The sequence below is a fragment of the Carex rostrata genome, chromosome 23 (genome assembly GCF_964058835.1).
Source record: "Carex rostrata chromosome 23, lpCarRost1.2, whole genome shotgun sequence".
In the NCBI taxonomy this organism is placed as follows: Eukaryota; Viridiplantae; Streptophyta; class Magnoliopsida; order Poales; family Cyperaceae; genus Carex; species Carex rostrata.
This window is the reverse complement of record NC_135940.1, coordinates 1508111-1529842: the sequence shown is the minus strand read 5'-3', so window position 1 is coordinate 1529842 and position 21732 is coordinate 1508111. Positions and strand designations below refer to the sequence as shown.

The 21732-nt window shown below is 32.5% G+C and overlaps 1 protein-coding gene across 1 annotated transcript; it reads right to left on the bottom strand.

Annotated features, from left to right (window-relative positions):
* Positions 1-11474: 11474 nt before the first annotated feature.
* LOC144574732 (ethylene-responsive transcription factor 1A-like) lies at positions 11475-12814 on the bottom strand. The gene has a single exon (XM_078324774.1). It carries the CDS (start codon positions 12693-12695, stop codon positions 11808-11810), a length of 888 nt encoding a protein of 295 aa, XP_078180900.1. The 5' UTR covers positions 12696-12814; the 3' UTR covers positions 11475-11807.
* Positions 12815-21732: the final 8918 nt, after the last annotated feature.

Sequence of the window (21732 nt, the reverse complement as noted above, 5' to 3'; positions counted from 1 at the left end):
ATATATATGTCAAAGACAACGATAAATATTTTTCAAAAGCAATGATAAATACTTTCTTGAACTTTGTTCTTGAACTTGTCAATAAGTAATGTTTAATCAAATCAAAGTATTATCATGTCAGTGACAATGATAAATACTTCTCAGATATAATGATAAATACTTGTCAGAACAATGATAAATATTTTCTTGAATACCTGAAAATATGAACAACGAATTAAAATAACTATACATCAAAGTATTAATACTAGTATGTACGAGTATTAATACTAAATTAATCCATAAATAATTGATGATTTGTGAAAAAATACCTGATTGATTGCTCAATTAACTGATCACTATGAAAAACGACAGATTGCCAAGTAATATCATAGATCGCCTAAAAATATGATCAACAACTTCAAATCAAATTCAAAAATAGTATTAATCATGAATCTAACAAGTATTAATCCTACATGAATCTATCATACATCCACAACTGGTTGAATTCGCTCAAAAAAATCCATCGATTAAGAATTCATCGAATCCAGATAATAAAATGACATAGAAATAGATTTAAACTATATAAATTGTTATAATTCAGAACACACTCGCCTGAAATATGGAAGATCGTCGGAGAACAACAGAGATCGAATGAATGCTCATGCAAAAACGACGGGATGAATGATTCTCTCGCTTCTATCGCCTCCAATACACCCTGCACTCGTGCAATTCCGAATGGATGATCACCTTTATCGCCTATATCGATTGCAATCTACGCTCGCCTATGCCACATTTGAATTTAGCCTTCAATCGCCTCGGATTGCCGTAAAAATTGCCTCAGAGCCGAAAATGGAAATTGCGGGACGCATTAATTTTGAATTTTGAAAATGAAAAATGTGAAGATGCAATAAAGGAACAGTGATAATATATATGCGGGAATGAAGATGTTTTAATTCAAAAACTAGTGCGAGGATTAGAATCTCTTGCGGGGCCCATATCAGACAGTCAATGCAGTTAATCCTATATAGAATTTTGCGGGGAAAAAGGGGGGACAGGGGTGAGGGGCTCCTTATAATTATTCATACTAAAATTAATGTTCAGTTGTATTGTGAGAAAAGTTATAAAAAATCATAATTCGAGAAAAATATTCATGAAAATTATATATTTTTTTTATTTGAAAGACTTATTGTCAACACTAATTTTGTAATTTATTTTATAATCAAAAGTCTAATAATTAAGATATAATCAAATTTAGAAAATAAAAATAAAATAAATTATAAGTATAATAAATTATAATTTTTTTCCTCAATTGGTGTTTAAATTATATATGATATTAAAATAATGGTAAAATTATTATATGTTTGATAACATAAAGCATATTTTATAATTAGAAAACTAAATTTAAGTAATTTGATATCATAGTATTTTTATGGGATTCATATGCAAGTATTAAGAAGTATAATTTATTTAACATTGAGTATCAATGCATTCAACATTTTTATTTGAAAAATTTGAGGACAGATGAAATAAGAGATCACGGGGAAAAAATAATAGGAGGCTGGTAATTTTACCCTAAATAAAATCCTTGAGCTCGTCCCTCAAGTAGTTTAACAGAAAAAACTTTCAATATTATCTAATTTCTATTTTCAGCGTTAATATCCAACATTTAAAGCTCTATTTATAAGGGAGGCAATTTTTACAGAACACTTTTTTTGGATGGACCATTTTATCTAATGCATTATTTACCTCTTTTGTTGTTTACTTGCTTCTTTTGGCTCTTTCATTTTACACAACATTATTCTTACTAAATTATTCCTTTCAAGTTGGTAAATCAAGCATATGGCCCCACAGGTGAGTTTCTCTCTGTCTCTCTCTTCTTCTTCTTTTGAGAAATTAGTTTCTCTCTCTCCCCCCTCTCTCTATCCCACATGAAGTCTTTTTTTTTTTTTCTGATTTTAAGTCTATTCTTCTATGTTATGTTCTCTCACCGTTAGGACTAAATTCTATTATATATTTTGGGTGGATAATAAATAAAAAGTAGGTTAAAAAAAATATTCTGCCTAATTGATTTTATATGGCCTAATTTGACGTGGTATTAAGACACACCTGCTTTGCCCTAATCTATCCACATCTTACTTGATTTTTTATTTTTGATAACCTGATCTATTTATGTCAAAGTAGGCCCAATTAATTTTTCTAATTGATTTTTGATAACCTAATTAGGTCTAATTAATTGATTTTATAATAACCTGATTTGCATTTGATATATATGGTTTTTTGATTGAATAGATGGCTGAACAAGAAGATAAAAAGCCATCAATTACTCAATTTTAAGTTTGAAACATGTGAAGACTTGCTCAAAGGAGTTAGAAAATTTTATTCAACTAGAGGATACGCATTGTCCATTTATGGTTCAAGAGAAGAAAAAATTGTGATTTTGAAATGTGATAGAGATGACAACTATTGTGATTCACAAGGTGTACAATTAAGCGAAAGACAAAAAACAACAGGTTCTCGAAATATTAATTGTTCTTTCGAAATTAAGGGTAAAAAGATAGGCGAAGGATTGTAAGTAGTTGAAATTAAAAATTTATTACACAATCATGAAGTATCTGTTGATATTGCTAGCCACCCTTCTTGTTGGCAATTATGTGCAAAGGAATTAGAGAGTGTGGACCGTATGTCCCAATCTAGTATACAACCAAGATAAATCATCTTTTTTTTACAACTAGAAAACCCAAGACTAAAAGCTATCTCACACACAGTATACAATGCCAAGGCAAAGTTTCACAAAAAAAAATTAGGAGGCCGAACAATGATTGAAGTTTTAATTCAAGAATTGAGTCAAGGCGGTTTCATATACAATGTGGAGCATGATACAAGCGGTACTATTACACACCTTTTTCTCATACATCCAGGATGTCAATTACTATGGTTAAAAACTTCTCGAGCATTTTTATAATGAATTGTACGTATAAAACAAACAAGTACAAGATGCCGCTTTTCAACATCATTGGTGTATCATCCTTCAACAAGAAGTTTTATGTTGGGTTTGCATTTATAAAGAATGAAAAGAAGGATAATTTCTTGTGGGCACTAAGCAAGTTCAAAAAAGTGCTTGACGAAGAGAACCAACCTTCCGTTATTATGTCGGATAGGTGTTAAGCATTCATAAATGCGGTAAATGTTATCTTTTCAACTACCGGCCATCTTCTTTGCGTGTGGCATATAGAGAAAAACATATTAACGAATTGCCGAAATGATTTTGATACCAAAGATGCGTTTGATACCTTTTTATCTATGTGGACAAGCACGGTGATTTATTCTTCAATGGAAACAGAATTTCAAAAAAACTGGTTGGAACTTCAATTCCTTTATTCGGCGAAGAAAACCGTGTTAGAGTACATATCGAATGTAATAATGAAGTATTTTACACACCTTTAAAAAATGATGTATTTTACATAAGTGCAATAATGAAATATTGTTTTGTAGAAACTAGGGCTGTAACCTACTCATAAAGAAATTTTTCTTAAGAAAATACTTGATGCAATAATGAAATGCCTTTACATGATTCATTAAAACATAATGTCACCATTATGCTACAAAATAAGTTTAGATATTGTGAGGCAACCTGCACAAATCATAAGAACTATCCGAATTCTAATTACCTCATAAACTAGTACATATTCAAATAAATTAGATGAATGGTACTCTTAATGTGCTCTCCTTCTATTAATTTTCAGTATCAACCTGCACAAATCCTAAGAATTATCAGAATCCTAATTACCTCATAAACTACATGTTCAAATAAATTAGATGGATCCCTCGGAATGGTAATGTTAATGTGCTTTCATTCTCTTATTTTTTTTGGATTCAATGCTAATAAATTGGTTGGCTGTTCATAACCTAAACCCCAATTCCCTTCCTAAAATAACAGCTTCCCATATAGTTGACTAGACAAAAGATGCCTTTTCCATGGTCTTTTCCTTCTTATTTGCCACACCTCCTTACACCTTATAAATTATTTTTGCAGTAATATTTCCAATTAAAGTGTCCTGATCAATTCGTTAGATTTTAAACGGATAAGATAAAAAATATTAGCAAGGGCTCAACTCTTCTCTGTAGTGTGAATTGGGGCTTTATATAGGCCGACCCATCACCCTTAACTTACATAGAGTGGTTACGTGGCATCTTGCCGACAGCCGACTAAACCTCAACAGTCCATTATGGACGATTATGTCAATCGTCCATGACTAACCGTCCCAAGCTCGCTCTGGAGTCTGGACTTGCTTTAGGAGGCTTTTATTGGGCCGTTGTATGCTATTTCAGGCCCAACCGAATAGTTGGGTTCGGGAGGTCTTCAACACTAGGCCCGGCCCTGTACTCAACAAATACTTCATGAGACCTTCGGTATATAACCCTATTAATTTGTAATTTCAATTTTTAGTTTAAATTCAAACTATAACTATGTGATCAGAATCCGAATCAATCCGGTTCTAATTAGAAATTTATGGAGTACCTTTAATATTCGCGTCAAGCCTAGTACCCCATATCTGTTAAACCCAAGTAATTGAATCTTTCTCCTTTTCGTATTTCCGAGCTATGTTGAGCAATTGAGGGTTGAAATCCCTTTGGATTCATGTTAATCCGGAACAGACGGTCCGGATATATGAATTCATAGAGTTTCTTGGTATGGTACGATGAAACCAGAATATCAATAAAGTATCATGTCAGTTGTATAAATTATTCAAAGAAGAATGAATTCAATAAAAATTTAATTTATGTAGGATTTATACTTTTTGATTTGTTGTACTTGTACACTGATTTTGTTCAATTACATTAACCAAGAGCTGGGAGCCAAATCTCCAAGAAAAATCAATTTTTTTTTTTAAATATACTAGAATTTTTTTTTAAATGCATAATTCTCTAGTTTCCTCTGACTTGCCTTTTTATTTCAATTCAGTAGAAAAGAAAAAGAATAGAATAGATTTAGATTGGATTGAACTTCTATGATCTGATCATCTGATAAGTTTGCTTTACAATTCTTTCTAAAATATTGTTGATTATAAATCTCAGTGCCGTCACTATCGCTTCCGATTACAAAAATGAACTAAATTATATTCCATCTAAAATCATTTGTTATAACCCTCTGTTCTTCCTTTTATTTAATTTTTCCGTTAGCACTTCTCTGTTTTATGATTTTGTTATTCCTTAGTCAACTTTTTTAGCTCATTTGAATTGACTAATGAAAATTTAAAGAAGTGTCCTCTCAACTTACATAAAAAAAAACGAAAAAAAATTCAGACAAAATTTTTGTTGGGTCTATATTTAGGCAAAAGAGAGGAAAGGTGTTGCAATAATTGGAACTGTTGATTTAGTGACCTCCTTCTACGTACGTCTTTTAAACAACGGTCCTAAGAGAAGATGATTCTCTAGTTTTCTCTGAGTTGCCTTTTATTTCAATTCATTAGAAAATAATAGAATAGATTTAGATTTGGAATTGAACTTCTATGATTTGATAAATTGATAGGTGTATACAGGGAGAAGAATTCATTATACAACTTTTCAAAACTTCCCTTCCCCTATTCTTCATCTAATGCCATCGGACTCTAGTTTGCTTTTCAATCCTTTCTAAAATCTTGTTGATTATAAATCTCAGTGTCATCACTATCGCTTCCGGTTACATAAAAGAACTGAATTAGATTCCATCTAAAATCATTTGTTATAACCCTCTGTTCTCTTTTTCTTTTTCTTTTTGTTCCTTAGCACTTGTCTGTTTCATAAATATTTTAGCTTATTTGACCTTACCAATGGAATTTATGGAAGTGTCTTCAACTTTCATTTAAAAAAATTCAGACAAAGTTTTGTTGGATCTATATTTAGGCAAGAGAAGAGAGAGGAAAGGTGTTGCAATAATTTTAACTGTTGATTTTAGTGACCTCCTAAGTAGGCTCATTTGGTCATGTGCTCTGCGCCAGGGCTTCTTTTTGTGAACCACAAATGCACCATAGTAGTGATCAAATGGGCTTTAATGTCCCAAACGGTCCCCTTCTAAATTGGGTATGCAATTATTATTATTATATTATTTTATTTTATTTTTTTGCACCATCTTCAGTCCTCGAAAATTTTAGAAAGTTTCTGCTCAGAATATGAACTTTTAAATTGTTAGCTTTATAATATCATTGCTTGTAATTTTAATATTGCTTAAAAAAAAGTATTGTCATTGCAGCACGTGTCAATCAGTTGATTGCATGGGCGGAGCCAAAAAAATTGTATGAGTGGATTAGCGTAGTATAATTATACTTTATAAGAATAGATGAAAAGTATCAGTGTGCAGGGGCGGATCCACTGTAGCACAGGGGGGGTCTACCCCCCGCTGGATTTTTAAAAATAGTGCTAAAAATATGCTTTTCGGACCTTTGTCTATCCCTGGAATTCAAATTGCCTCCCTGTAGCCCATTCTAGAATTCTAATAGACAGAACGGAGCCCATATAAACTCTGAGCGAAACAAATTAGCGGAGCCCAAATAAGCGCTGATCCCAAATAGCAAAAATTAGTTGAACCAAAATGTTTTTATTTATTTTATTTTATTTTTAATTCAAATGCAGAGACTGCCAAGTTGAACCAAAATTTAGGATTTTTATTATATTGATTGGTATTTTTTTTGTTATGTTGAATTGTACCCGATAAGCTATTTGCATCCGATTATTGTCCCGTCCTGACAAAAATCCTGCGTTCGCCCCTGTCAGTGTGTGTAAAATTTATTAAATTTAATAATGAAATTTTAATTTATAGAGAACGTAACCCCCCCACCCCTCTCACTTCAATCCGAAGCTGGTTTAGGGGGTGTAAAATGGTCGGATACGGATCGGATAGTGGTCTTACCGTATTCGTATCCATTATAATTTTTCGGATACGGATACTCTGTGAAATAAAAGATATTGTGGTGTAATTTTTTTCGGATAGTGGTCTTACCCGGTGCTTCTCAAAAAAAAAGATTAATGTGAAATAAAAGATATTCTGGTGAACTTTTGAAGTAAATTTTCAAAATTCAGAAAGGCATCAGTGAGATGTATCGTACCATTTTGCGGTATGGTAATCTTTGAGTCCATCCAACTCGCATGCACAGCAGAGGGATTTTGCTTTCTTTTTGAAGATGCAGGTGGATATTATTGGATTCTCATCTTTGTACACACACCTTTAACCAATTTCTCTTTAATTCTGTTTGCCGTAGTATCTTCACATTTCCAAACTCGTGGAGGGCATGCCAAAGAAGATACTCAAGAATGCAATGGGCCGGGTTCTTTGTTCTTAATTTGCAGTGTGCTGGTTCTTATGGCGAAGTCGCAACAGAATACTTTTTGATGCATGGATGCGAAACAGATCCGAATTGGATAGCACAGCATGCCATCAAAGAAGCTAATTTATGGAGGAAATTCTGTTGATTATTGTAGTTCTTTTCTTTTTTAGATTATGTGGTTTACTGGTTCTTTCCTGTTGGTAGTTTTTTTAGCTGCTGTATTGGACGTCTAGTAGGATGCGTAGTGCTGTAGGTGCCTTTTTGACACAGTTGTAAACTTGTAATGTATCTGATAGCCACTATCAGTTTTTATCAAACATTTCGAATTTGTTGTTTCCCTCATCTCTCTCCATTTCACAGAAACTGGAGGCTCCATTTTCCAAATCCATTATCTGAGTTATTCTTTCCATCTGTGTGCAATCGGTTTTGTGGACATTATAGGATTGTGACGACTAGTGGTCAGTACATAAACTGGAAGTATCCAGTGATCTGTTACTGCTGATGAAGTTGAATTCTTTTTATCCTTCATGTCAGCTCTACTCTAGTTATTATCGATACATTTACTTCTGTAGTTATGGAAATTTTAAAATTGGAGGACGTAAAGGGAAATCTATATACAATTATACATACAAAAAAAATTTAAGCCAACATATTTTAAGAAACAAACAAAAGCAGTACTCAGTAGATAAAACTAAAACAGGGACAAAAATAACAGAAAATTAAACAGCAAACTTAGTCCCTGGTACTGGTACATAACTGAAAGGAAATCTAAACAGAACAAAACTACGTCATAATGGATGGCCACAAGCAAACAAAAGCTGAAGAATCAAGAGTAAAAGATATGACAAGTGATGCAACTCGAAAGGATCAGCAGTGGTATGACACTTCTGGACCTTGTACCGGTTCCGTGCCAGTCACTGAGTAAGTGGGAAGGATTGTCAAGATGTAACCAATGAACACGTCTGTACCAGTCTGTACCACTGTCAAACAAGGTGAAAAGCACAGCTGTAGCTAGTGGCTACAGGCGAAAAGAAGCTCATACCGAGTGTACCGGTCGGTAACTCATCACCGTATCAGTGCTTGTATAATTTACTATGATAAATGTACTCTTAAAAAACAAAACCGTTCTTTTGGTATTCCAACTTCATGGAAAAATATCAATTATATTGTTCATGTCTTTAATCATTATAGAGCTCAATTTATTGTTCAACAATACCTCACTGATAATTGATAAAGTCAAGTGAGAGATAACAGCACAGCAAAAGTTGAGGTATATAACACTTGTCAAAAAGGATTATTTCAGTTGGGATAATTTGTCCTGGTAGGCAATTTAAATTGCAGTGATTGTAGAATTTAGAATAGAACGTCTAAAGAGAAAACACAGGTTCATGAATTCAATAGAAATTTGTGCCAATAATATATTTCATATCTCCTTTGGGAGAACCAAGGTACTAACTATCACTGGTACAGCTGCCAGATCAATACCTAGGGGTACGAACAGATCGAATACGGATCGGATAGTGGTAAAATCAAATCCGTATCCGTTTTTATTTTCCGGATACGGATCGGATATTAGACGGATACAAATACAGATCGGATGTTAACCGAATACGGATACGGATATCCGCTTTTTATAATAGTGAATACTTAATGACATAATTTTATTCATAATACATATTAAATTATATAATATATATCTACTATTCGGATACAGATAATTAAAATTCAAAATTATATTCATATCCGTATTTGCACGAATATTCGGATATCGGATATCAGTATTAAATTTTCGGATACAAAATCAGATACGGTCGGATAATATCCAACCCGTTTGCACCCCTATCAATACCCGCTACATGAAATTTAAAATGCAAACAAGCATCTCAATTCTTAATTGTTCCATATATGAATTGAAATCTGTTGAAATCCACAAAGGATTTCAGGACCTGAAATTCCAAATCCAACCATTTAAATTTTTTCATACATGAATCTCAAAGTAGACAGAATTTTATGCACAAATCACGGAATATATAGATTGTTGGATTGGGAATTTTAGAGTCCCTGAAATACCTATGGATTCCAGCAGATTTGCACTCTCCATATATAGTAGGTCGGATCATGAACTGAAAATAAAGAACAAGCATACTGGTACACAATAAAATTACAAAATCATCCAAAGCCCGGACGGCCGGACCGCACTGTTGCATGAGATTCTAGCATATATTTACCAAAGTCGACAATCAATTTAAGAAACAAAAGATGTGTTTGAGTTAATTTCCTATGGTTTCATGTACTAATTATGATTCCTCTGTGTTGAACTGGTAATATTTATTTTAAATTAAACTACTTAAATTTATTTTCCAAAAGACAGACCTATTGAGTTGAGGGTGTCTAAAAGGGTCCCTGTCAACTGCTATACCCCACCCGATTACAACATGCTTCCAATTCAACTAATATCTTATTTTCCAAAAGACGACTCGGATCGACGTACCTTCAAAAAAACCCAACTCTCTTCCTCGATAAATAAACAGAGACTAAGCACATCTAAGCTGCATATATTACTGTCACAAAATATCCTGCAGAAATAATATGTCACCCCGCTCCTCACGCTGACGTGTCCACATCAGCTCCTGGCCTCCTTCCACATCTGCCGAGTGTCCCTGAAAGTGGGGCCCACCTGCATCAGAGATCACTGACCTCTATATTGTTTTTCTCACTAAATTCCATACAAAAAATGTAGTGTACCCATCGTAAAAACTTGATACGTTCAGCTTTCTCCAGTGTCTCCACAGGGGCGGAACTCGACTACAACTATAGGGGGGGGGGCTAATCAAATAAATATCAAATTTAAAATACTTCTATAAAACCCAAAATTATATAGCACAAGATAGTATTGTTTCTTCACTATTTGCTTTCCTTAATCTTACAATAAGAGCCTAAGATCTTTCTTTTAAACATAATTTTATTTGGATTTAAATTATATACAAAATTTCAATAAGTTCTTCTATAATTCCATATACATATCATATTTATCATAATTTATTTATTTTTACAAAAAAAAAATCTAATAGTCAATCTTGTATGAAAATAAAATATTAAAATTAACCTTTATCTAAAAGTTACAGTGAGCAACAATTTAAAAATTTGTAAATAGTCGATAAATAAGAAACAAACTCTAATTTCAAAGGAAAAATATATTACGTTCTTCACATCAATTTAAATTTCACCTTTTATAATTTTGATTTTTTTTCCCTTTTTAAAAAACCCCTTAATCACTTTTTTCTCTCTCCAATAATTTTCTTGTTTTCCGGTACAATCAATAATACCTTCTAAAATATTAAATAGTTAAGGTGACCTCTCCAAAATGCTTAATGAAGACAATATTGTAATAGGTATGTTTTCTTTCCTTTTTAAGTTTTTTTTTCTGTTTTACTATTGGAAAAATTAGCAAATGAAAAAATATATCATCCTATATTCAATTCCTTTAAGTCTTTTGTATTATTATAGGGGTAGCTAATATATATAAAATAGAAGTTTTTGTTTAATTTTTATATGCTTGATAAAAAAAACTGAAAATATTGGGGGTGGCTTAGCCACCCCTTGATAGGCTTACCTTCCGCCTGTGTCTCCAGGTAGCACTTATTAAGAATGATAAAATTTTCTTTTAAATTTATAAAATTTAGCAACTCAAATTCAAAATCCCTAGCATATATTTTTTGTTCTTTTTTACTCTTATATTTGTTCTAAGGTGTTGTTATAAATTGTGACAGATTGCAAAATGTTTAATCTTGGAAATCGAAAAGTGCAGTTTGTTACAAAAAAAAGGAAAAATTCACAAACAACATAGAGAAGCGCAGAGACTTTAATTTGTTGCAGCCGATAAAATTTTGGGTTCTTTATTTGTCTCACATGCCTACAATAAATATTCCCCTTTTCATATGAGCCGCTTAAAATTTTGTTGGGAAAAGGAAAACCACCGCCCTTTTTCCACGTCAAAAGTCAAGACGTGACCAACAAGCAAAGACCAAATAAATATAATACTAGTTCTCTCCTTTTTATGCTAACAGGACACCTTCCTACCTCTTTCAAAATCAACAACTGGAGGCACTTTAAGCCTTAACTGGAGACAATAAATTTTATGAAATAAGGAAAAAACCAGAAAGAGAAGGGCAACTGAGCTTAATCACACTTGACTATAAATTAATAAATAATAATATATTTATATATCCTCTCCGAATTTGACAATGGAGAGAACCAATTTACAAAACTAACCAGCTCCCCTCCTTGATCCCCTCTAGTGGAAGCTCAGTTTCAAGAAATGACAAACAAAACTGAGGGAGTGGAGAACTGGAGACAAAGCACAAGATCTCGCTTAACTATCAACTAATAACTAACTAGTTACATAATATATGTTCCCCCATATATTAATAGTAGCATATAAATAATATAACCCGGAAAAAGGTCACCTTTACTCCCTTCACAGAACCAATCCATAAAAACCCAATTGAACCAAGAGGGGCATAACCGTCAATTCGCACCAACCTCTAAAGAGAAGAGGTTCGCGTCAAACTCTCCAAGGTCCACCTCCGACAAATCTGGCAACGGGAGGTAAAAATCCCTTAAATCCACCGGAAGAGGTGATTCCACCGCGCAGCAAAACCCCTCCTCCCACCAGCTCCGAACGTCCGGTTCAACACAGTACGGCAACACCGAGTCCGGAGACTTGCGCGGGTCCCCTGCTCCACCTTTCATTAGCTCACAATTTTCTCCCAACACTGGGTCCACGGACTTCGAGTTCCACAACCTCTGTGCTAGGGGTTCAGGCTCGTAGACCAAAGGCGAATCAGGCGAAGAACTCTTGATTGGCGAAGCCAATGCGTCTCTGTCGCTGATTCTAGTAGGCCCCTTATTGTTTGGAAATACCAGTTTCACAGGAAAATTAGTGATCGCCTTCTCTCCCTGCAGCTTCACTGCGAACCAATCATAAGCTGTCGCTGCCTCCTCAGCCGTGTCAAAGGTGCCGATCCAGAGCCGCTTTCCCTGACCCGGATCCCGTATCTCAGCCGCATACTTCCCCCAAGGCCTCCTCCTCACGCCCCGAAACCTCCGCTCACCACCAGGCCCTACCAAAGGAGCAGCAGTCACTGGAGCTAACTGTTTAAGTCTCCTAAACCGAGATTTTTTCTTGCGTCCGGCAAGAATTCCCGGAACGTCGATCTGAATCACATGACGGCGCATGTGAGGAGTAGAGGTCTGCTCAGTCTCGCTGGAGGAGGTGTCGGTAGCGTCCGGGTCGGAGTAATGGATCCGGATCCGCCGGCATGTGCGTGACGTCAGCTTTTGAGAGTGCTTAGTGCTGTTCGTCGATTTGGGTTGAGGTGGCCAAGTAGAAGTTGGATCGTCCGGATTTTTCATGGCGATTTGAAAGGGTTTGGGGTTTTGGGGATTTTCGTTTGGTGTAGGCCTGTAGGGTTTAAGCGGGAGAAAGAGGAAGAAAAGGGCTCAGAGGAAAAGGGAGGGAAATGGGTGAATTAGTCGAGGCGAGGGGAATTTAAGGCAGTTGCTTCGTTATTCTCGTTTATTCTTCCTTTTACTCTCTCTTGATTTGCTAATACAATGATTATGCAGCACTCGTGTAGTGGGTTATGAAGCATTGGACTGCTCAATTTTTAATTTTTATAGAGATTTTTAAATAAACCATTGTCCAGTTCTCTTTTTGATATGTCCTACACCCTTTCTTTCATTTCTAATTGGCACATAAAATCGATAAATATATATCAACAATTGTGTTGCTTGATCTTCCAAAGCAGTTATTTACTTAATTACAAGGTCAAACAAAATGAGTAGTATAAGCTCAGTTGACAGTTGTCCATGAAAATCATGAAATCGAAGATTTTAGTTGCAATCAATGAATATAACTTAAGATTTCGATTCCATAATACCTATATAATAAGGTGATAACAGCAAAGCAAATCATAATTCGAATTTTTTTTTCTTTTTTTTTTGTTGGGGGTGGGGGAAATTTTTTATCGGTAGAAATTAAAAAAAATGAAAGAGAGAAAAACAAAAAGAGTACATTATGTTTTTTATTTGTAGAAAGATCGGTAGAAGTTCTACTGATTTTGAAAATTAAAAAGTTTGAATTGGTAGAAAATTTACCGATTTAAACTTAATTTTTTTTAATCTGATGTATAGATAGAGAGAATTATTATATTAAATTTATAATAAAATATAAAAAGTTTTTTAAAAATAGATATAATGTTTCTATTATATTTAAATTTTATAATAATCTATTTTCGTGAAATCTTTTTATATTTTACTAGAAAAAAAAATTTTAAAAAGACAAACTAGTTAGGATAGGTAGAATTTCTACCGATTCAAACTTTTTTTATTTTTAAAATCGATAGAAATCTTATCAATCTTTTTACTAATTAAAAATATAATATTATGTTTTTCTCTCTTTCTTTTATTTAATTTCTACGTATAAAAAATTTCCGGAGCGGTGGATTTCAAATTTAGAATGAATTTTATACAGTTTTTTTTAATTTTATACTGCTATCACTTTAACACGTATTCCCAATTCTTTTTTAACAGTATACAGCTAGCAAACAAATCATAATTCGACACGTTGGAGAAAGGATGATTTGCAAAGGTACTGTGATCTTTCTGAAAGTTCTTTTCACCGGTCAAATTTAACTGTACCTAGACCCAAGTAGCTGAGACGTGGAGACACTAAAACCGTTGATACGTATCCATCTGAAATATAAACGGCTGAAATTGAAAATATAAATAGCGAGGAAGAATCACTGAAGCAGTTCGTAGAGTGCTGTAAGACTGTAACGAACTGCTTGCCAGGCTGCCAGCTTAATCAGTAGCCTACAGTGTAGTTAGTACACACACTCAGGGGTATTGTAGGAATTTAATAAAATGTTACGGTCCTCCACAAATCACGGTGAGAATGACCGAGTGAGTGGCGAGTGCGTATCAGATATCTCATATTTTGCGTGACTGACGTGTCCGGTGCCTATTCGGGGGTGACGTAGGGACCAGTATTATTTGAGCTTTGAGATTCGCGCAGAATGTATTGCAAATTTGCAACGGTTGAGTTACAAAAAGTCACGCAAAATATGAGATATCTCAGAGGATACGAGGGAGTGGCCTCACCGCCTCAGGAAATAAATGGAGATATAAATGTTAATCTAGACGAGGAGCACAATATATTTGTAAACCGACGAATTCGAACCACTGCTGTCGGGACCCAAATAGCAGCAGTTATGCGCTCAGCTAAATAGTCTTGAACTGGAGGACCATCACAAAATAGGAAGAGGGGGCTGTCCGATGGCCATCGGACCACTTTTGTGTTCGATGGGTTCTCTCACCGTCAGATCTGTCTTAGAATTCGTGTGTACGGATTTTAAAGCAGATACTAAATTGCGGGCACGAATCCTAAAGCAAATTCGACGGTGAAGAGAACTCATTGAACACAAAAGTGGTCCGATGAGCGTCGGACACTCCCCACTCCCCACAAAATAAGGGTAAAGAATTTAACGGAGAAGTTTTATGTGGCGCAGACCGCAGAGACATTAGAACGAAGAAACGCTGCATGAAGCCAAATCTTATTTGTTAAAATCTTTGTCCAAAAATAATTATAAGGTGGCACTGTTGTGGCCCCGGGGAATTGGAGCACGTGTCAACGGAGGGGCGAAGTGAATCTAATCTGAACCATCCGTTTTTCTATTTTCTCTTTCAAGGTCGAGTGTTCTTAAGTTGACTGTGTTCGAGTTTACTTGTATACAGTTAGGAGACATTCAAGTGGGAATTATTCAGATTAAAATTTGTTTATTTTTTATGGAAAACCGTATGTTTGGTCTAGGGGAAATTAATGAGCGAGTTCGAGCTATTTGAGGAATTTCAAAGCAGACTTCTAGTTCTAATAGATACTGAATTAAGTTTGACTCGACTCGACTGAAATTAATTTGGACCATTCATTTTTTTCATTTGCACCTCAGGTACTTGCTGGGACACGGACTCAGATTTTGTTAGGTTAAGATGAGTTTAATTTGATTTGTTTTTTATTTAGTTTAAGTTTTGGCTACCTCCCACCGAACAAATTGAAGAATAAATAAGTAAAAACTTTATACAAAATACTAAAGAAATATAGAGGAGAATTTTACCTGGATGAAGATAAAATAAACTAATATCATCGGTACGTCATAGAAATAAGTATTTCTGTATATAGAATTATTACTGACGAGATATTATCGTGGACACCAGTAGTAATAATTTGAGGAATATATTTTATAATATTTTTATCCTTAATTTCGAGCACTAAATGTATTGTCATCGAGATATTTTTTTAGAATTAAAAAAACTTAAGCGCGTCTTTAAAGTCCGAAACAAAAAATTTCTTCAAAATAGATAAATTCGAGAACTATCATTCAATTTTAGAAGTACAAACACTTTCCGAGTGAACATGTACATAAATTCGAGAACTATCATTCTTTTAGCACTTCATTCCAATTTTAACATTTTGTCAATATTTATAACATATTAACTATGTTATCATCTTAATTTCTCATATTTTCCAACTTCTTATTCGGTTCATAGATAGAACAAGATTAATGGTTAGAAGTACCGTAAAAGAAAATCCCCCCTTCTACAAAATGATGATATTCATGTTAAACAATAATTTGCATAAATATCTAGTACGATTAATATATGTTATTTTCTTTTCTTTTCTTTTTTTAAATACTGAGCCACTAGGATCAATGTCACAGAAGATCCTACGAGATAATTAGTGTTTTGTGACTTGAGTTCGATTTTGAAAGAAACATGACTTGATTTTTTCTTTAAAGGAACCTCTCCGACAGCTATCTAAAATTCTAAATTGACGACTACATGATGTAACAATAAAAATAATTTTAAAACAATACTTATTCTCACCTCTTTTTGTGTTTTGTTTTGTTTGTGATTTATCCTCTCCGGCAATAAAGTCTGCAACGCGGCCAAATTTACTAAATAATAAACTTTTAGTCTAGTAATGAATACACTATTATCATCCGTGTAAAATTTCACATGTTTGAAATATAAATATAAATACTAAGAGATATTAACTCAGTTGAATACATTGACTTCAACTTTACTAAATAATAAAATAAATTTCATCTTAGAATTAGCCAAAAATTTTTTTAATAACTTTTGTATATTTTAACAAGTGTGTGTTATGTCATTTCATTCCGGACAAATCGAAGTTGAGGCACCACAAGGTGCTCTTTTGCGAGTGCGTATCCTCTGAGATATCTCAAATTTTGTGTGACCGACGTGTCTGGTGCCTATTCGGAGGTGACGTAGGGGGCCAGTATTATTTGAGCTTTGAGATTTGCGCATAATGTATTGCAACGGTTGAGATTTTCCAAAAAGTCACGCAAAATATAAGATATCTCAGAGGATGTGAATTCCTCTTTTGCATGGACAAAACTAGAGGATTAGTTTTGCCCGCCTAGGGCATCCTCACCCTGCCCGCCCGTGTACCCGTGCCCGAGCCCGGGTATAGGTCGGGTACTCCGGTACATGGGTACGGGCAAAAAAAGGGCCGGACTCGATTTTTTGGATAAATACCCGACCATACCCGGACCGACCATAGCCGTACCCGTGTACCCGTGCCCGTACCGGTTTACCCATTGTACCCTACCCGGGTACCCGTACCCATTTACCCGTTGTACCCTACACGGGTACCCGTACCCGTTTAAATTCAAAATTTCAAAATTTTCAAAATTCCCCCCAACCCATTTAAATTCGGTTTTTTTTTCTGTTTTTTAAATCTGTTTTTTTATTTTTGTTTTCTAATTTTTGTTTTCTAATTTCTGTTTTTTTAATTCTGTTTTTTAAATTCTGTTTTTTAAATTCTGTTTTAATTTCTGTTTTTTAAATTCTGTTTTTTAAATTCTGTTTTTTAATTTCTGTTTTTTAATTTCTGTTTTTTAATTTCTGTTTTTTAAATTCTGTTTTAATTTCTGTTTTTTCAATTCTGTTTTTTAAATTCTGTTTTTTAATTTCTGTTTTTTAATTTCTGTTTTTTAAATTCTGTTTTAATTTCTGTTTTTTAAATTCTGTTTTTTAAATTCTGTTTTTTAATTTCTGTTTTTTAATTTCTGTTTTTTGATTTTATATGTTAGATTCATTTTTAATAGGTTAAAAAAATTGGTTTTTTAATTTATATTTTTGAATATGTGAAGTAATTAGATTTGTTTTTAATAGGTTAGATTTTATTTTTGAAATTCGGATTTATATTTAATAGGTTAAAAAAAGATGTTAGATTTATTTTTGTGAATATGTTACATTAGATTTTATTTTAAAAATGTTAGATTTATTTTTAAATAGATTAGATTTATTTTTGAAAATGTTACATCTATTTTTTAATATGTTAGATTTATGTTGAATAGGTTAGATTTAATTTTGAATATGTTAGATTTATGTTGAATAGGTTAGATTTATTTTTAAAAATGTTAGATTTATTTTAAATAGATTAGATTTTTAATTTATATTTTATTGTTTTAAAGTAATTGATTTAAGATATTTTTTATTTATATTTTATTTAACCTATTAAAAATAAATGAACGTTTACAAAATATATTATCAATTTAAAATGAACGTTTAGAAAATATATTATCAATTTAAAATGTAAACTAAAAATTTCAAGATATAAATAAATTATGAAACTATATAGTTAGAATGAGAATTTGAAAATAAAATAAAATGACTCGTGTAAAGAAATAAATAAACACATTTGTACTTAGCCGAATAAACATACAAATTTTCGCAAGAATAATTTTTATATATAAGTTACAAATTTTATTTATTTAGGAATTATAAAGATGTGACTTGATAATTTTATGTATATATATACACACTATTTGATATTGAAGTATTGAACTATTCAGATTTTAAAAGTCGAATTATAAACACGTAATAATATTTATACGACACTGTTAAAAAAACAGAAAAAAATATCCTAAAATTAAAAAATATATTAGAAATTGATCAACTTTTGATCTATAAAATAGTTCTTTTAGACAAAATCAATTGTCCTAATCTGAAAATAGTTTAATATTCTAATTCTCAAATGAAAAAATCACTTTTATGCTTGAATCTCTGTCTTTGCTCTCTTCAATGATGGAAATTAATTGTTTTGCTAATATTTTGTTTTGAATTTATTTGATTAAATATTAAGTGATATTTGACAATTTTCAAATTAAGTAATGAAAATGTTGAGTTTAAGAGTAGAAGAAAAAAGATAACAAAAATAAACTCAAATATTAGTTTTAGTGAAACTAAATAATTTGTCAAATATCACTAATTGACACAAATGTGATACACTAGAATTGCATAACACTTTTTATTATAACATTAAAAAAATACACAGAATTGACACAAATTTCAATTTATTTGGATTTTTCTACAATTAGTTATGAATTTTCAAAGTTCTACCGTAAGAAAAAACTTCAAACATCTATAACTTTGGCTACGAGTGTCGGATTCACGCGTTCTTCGACTTTTCGGAAAGGGGAGAACGAGACGGATCCGATTTTGCAATAATAATTAGAATGAGAATTTAAAAATAAAATAAAATGACTCGTGTAAAGAAATAAATAAATACATTTGTATTTAGCCGACTAAACATACAAATTTTGGCAAGAATAATTTATATATATAAGTTACAAATTTTAATTATTTAGGAATTATAAAGATGTGACTTGATAATTTTATGTATATATATACACACTATTTGATATTGAATTATTCATATTTTAAAAGTCGAATTATAAATACGTAATAACATTTATACGACACTGTTAAAAAAAAAATCAACAAAAAAACAGAAACAAAAAAATAAGAAAAAAACAGCAAAAAAAAATTACCCGTACCCGCCCTACCCGTATCCGGACTGCCCTACCCGTCAAGGGTACACGGGTACAGGTATAGGACGGGTAGGGTATGGTTTTTGAAAAAAAATACCTGACATACCCATACTCGTATACCCTAGTACCCGTCATACCCGTACCCGTACCCAGGTATACCCGGGGTACCTGTACCCGCCCGACCATTAATACACTAGACAAAACACATTTATGATTTGATATTTGTGAAAAGCACAAGTGATGACTTTGTCTATAAAAATACTTCTTATATCTGGTTTTGACATGCTCTGAATGACAAAGTCTCAATAATTTCGTGCGACAATTTGACATGATGTCAATGATTACGTTATTCCAAAATTCAACTTGTTTTTTTTTTTTTTAAATGCATTTTGTTTTTTTTTCCAAATATGCCCTTTAATAGTACCATCTCAGGGAACTGTAGAGGGTTAAAAGTATAAAATGAAATGGGATGCTATTAATTAGACTATCAGTACATTTACGTTTCTGGCGTGCAGTTAGTACTTCATGCATGTTTTTTACGGTTCCCAATTCTTTTCATCATAAAATTTAAAAATATTCTTTTAACTTTTTAGAAAAACCCTTAGGAAAAATACTCTTTTAGATAATATTGTTTTGACATTATTCAAATTTTGAAGAATCAATATTTGATACAAAGAGCAACATCGTCCGTGTAGAAGATTGTGTGTTCAAAAACTTGATTAGTCTTTTATGGCCAATAAAATAGAAGTTGGTAGGTTAAATCTCCACATTTTTATAAACAATAAAAAACATTATTGAAATTTTACTTGATTTAAATATGGACGCTGATAACAATCCCCGCAGCCTCCACCCCGCATTTATCCCCGCAGATACTGCCAAAAAAAACATAGAGGGACCGCTCAATCATTAACGAGCGTTTAAAAAACTGCGGGTATTTAACTTGAAGCATCAAAGTATTTAACTTGAATTTATCAGGTACTAAACCCTATGCAATAATCTCTATTTATGAAAGAATAAATTAATCTATTAATTGTCCCCGCACAAAATTTCTTTTTTTTTTTGAATCGTCCCCGCACAACTGGAGACCATTAAATAAACAATCCCCTCACCCCAATGATAAATACTCTGAGATATAATGATAAATATTTTATGTTACATAGATAAATACTTTACATTATATGGATAAATACTTTATGTTACATAGATAAATACTTCTCAGGTATACTTGCAACTTTCAGTAAAACATTAATGATAAATACTCTCAGACATAATGATAAATATTCTATGTTACATGGATAAATACTCTATGTTGCAAGGGTAAATACTTCTCAAAAATAATGATAAATACTTTTTTGAACATCAATTAACAGATAAGTATTTATTATCGGGGATTGTTATTAGATAACAGTATAATTAATGCGAATATTGTTTTAAAGGAATTAATGCGGGAATTGTTATTAGAGGAAGGCATAATTAATGCGGGAATTGGTATTAAATGACAGTCTAATTTAATGCGGGGATAAAAGGAAACTTTTAACGAAATTAGTGGGGGATATATGACAGTTAAGGAAGAGAGAGAGTGCGGGGAAAATGGGGGGATGGGAGTGGGGGGGTTCATATAATTATTCTTTAAATATTATTTAGTCATTCAGTAATTGATTTGAAAACCCAGACTATTCAATTTGAGTGTTTTTTTTTTGACATGTTGTTTATCTAAATGATGGACGATATATCTAAATTTCATTGTTTTATCAAGAAACTTTTTTGTTAGTCTACAAATTAAATAATTTGATAAATGCACAATACGCATGCTTGTACATAAAATATTTTTTTTTCGAACTTCTGAAATAAGAGTTCTGAAATAAGTGGCTTGACCTCCAACCCATGATTTAAAAAAAATATATATTATTTGTAATATTTTTTTTACGAAATTTGACACATATATCTCTTCATATCTCATAGAGAGACGGGGTGCATCACTTTCTATATCGGAATTATGGTTCTTCCTATCTTTTCTAAAATAAAAAAAAACAAAGAAAAAAAACAAAAGAAGGTTTATTCGTTTCGTCGTGTGAGTATATTTATAGTTTCTTAATTAGATGGATATAATATATTCTAAAGAAAAATTAAAGGATAATATTGCTAATGAATCTACAAAACAATAGTTCTGCACAAAATAGGCGGAAACATCGTCTAATCTAAGATTAGGTAATAATTATTACATGCAAACCATATTTTTCAGTTATACTCTAGAAAGAAAAATTTGATACTATAATACTATACAACAGAGGCGAAATAATAATGAAGTGCAGAAGTTAATGGAGGGCTGACAGAATTGAAAGTACAAATATTTCAATACATAGCGTAAAATTTTAGTTTGAAATCAAGGCCGTTCAATCAGAATCTCTCGATCGGATCAATTTGAAAATTCAGTGACTCCCTTTAATATTTGTGTCAATTTCAAACAAATGATCTGATTTTTTTTATATATATAGTCACTACAGCAGAAAGGAGCATCACCGACCGGTATCTGC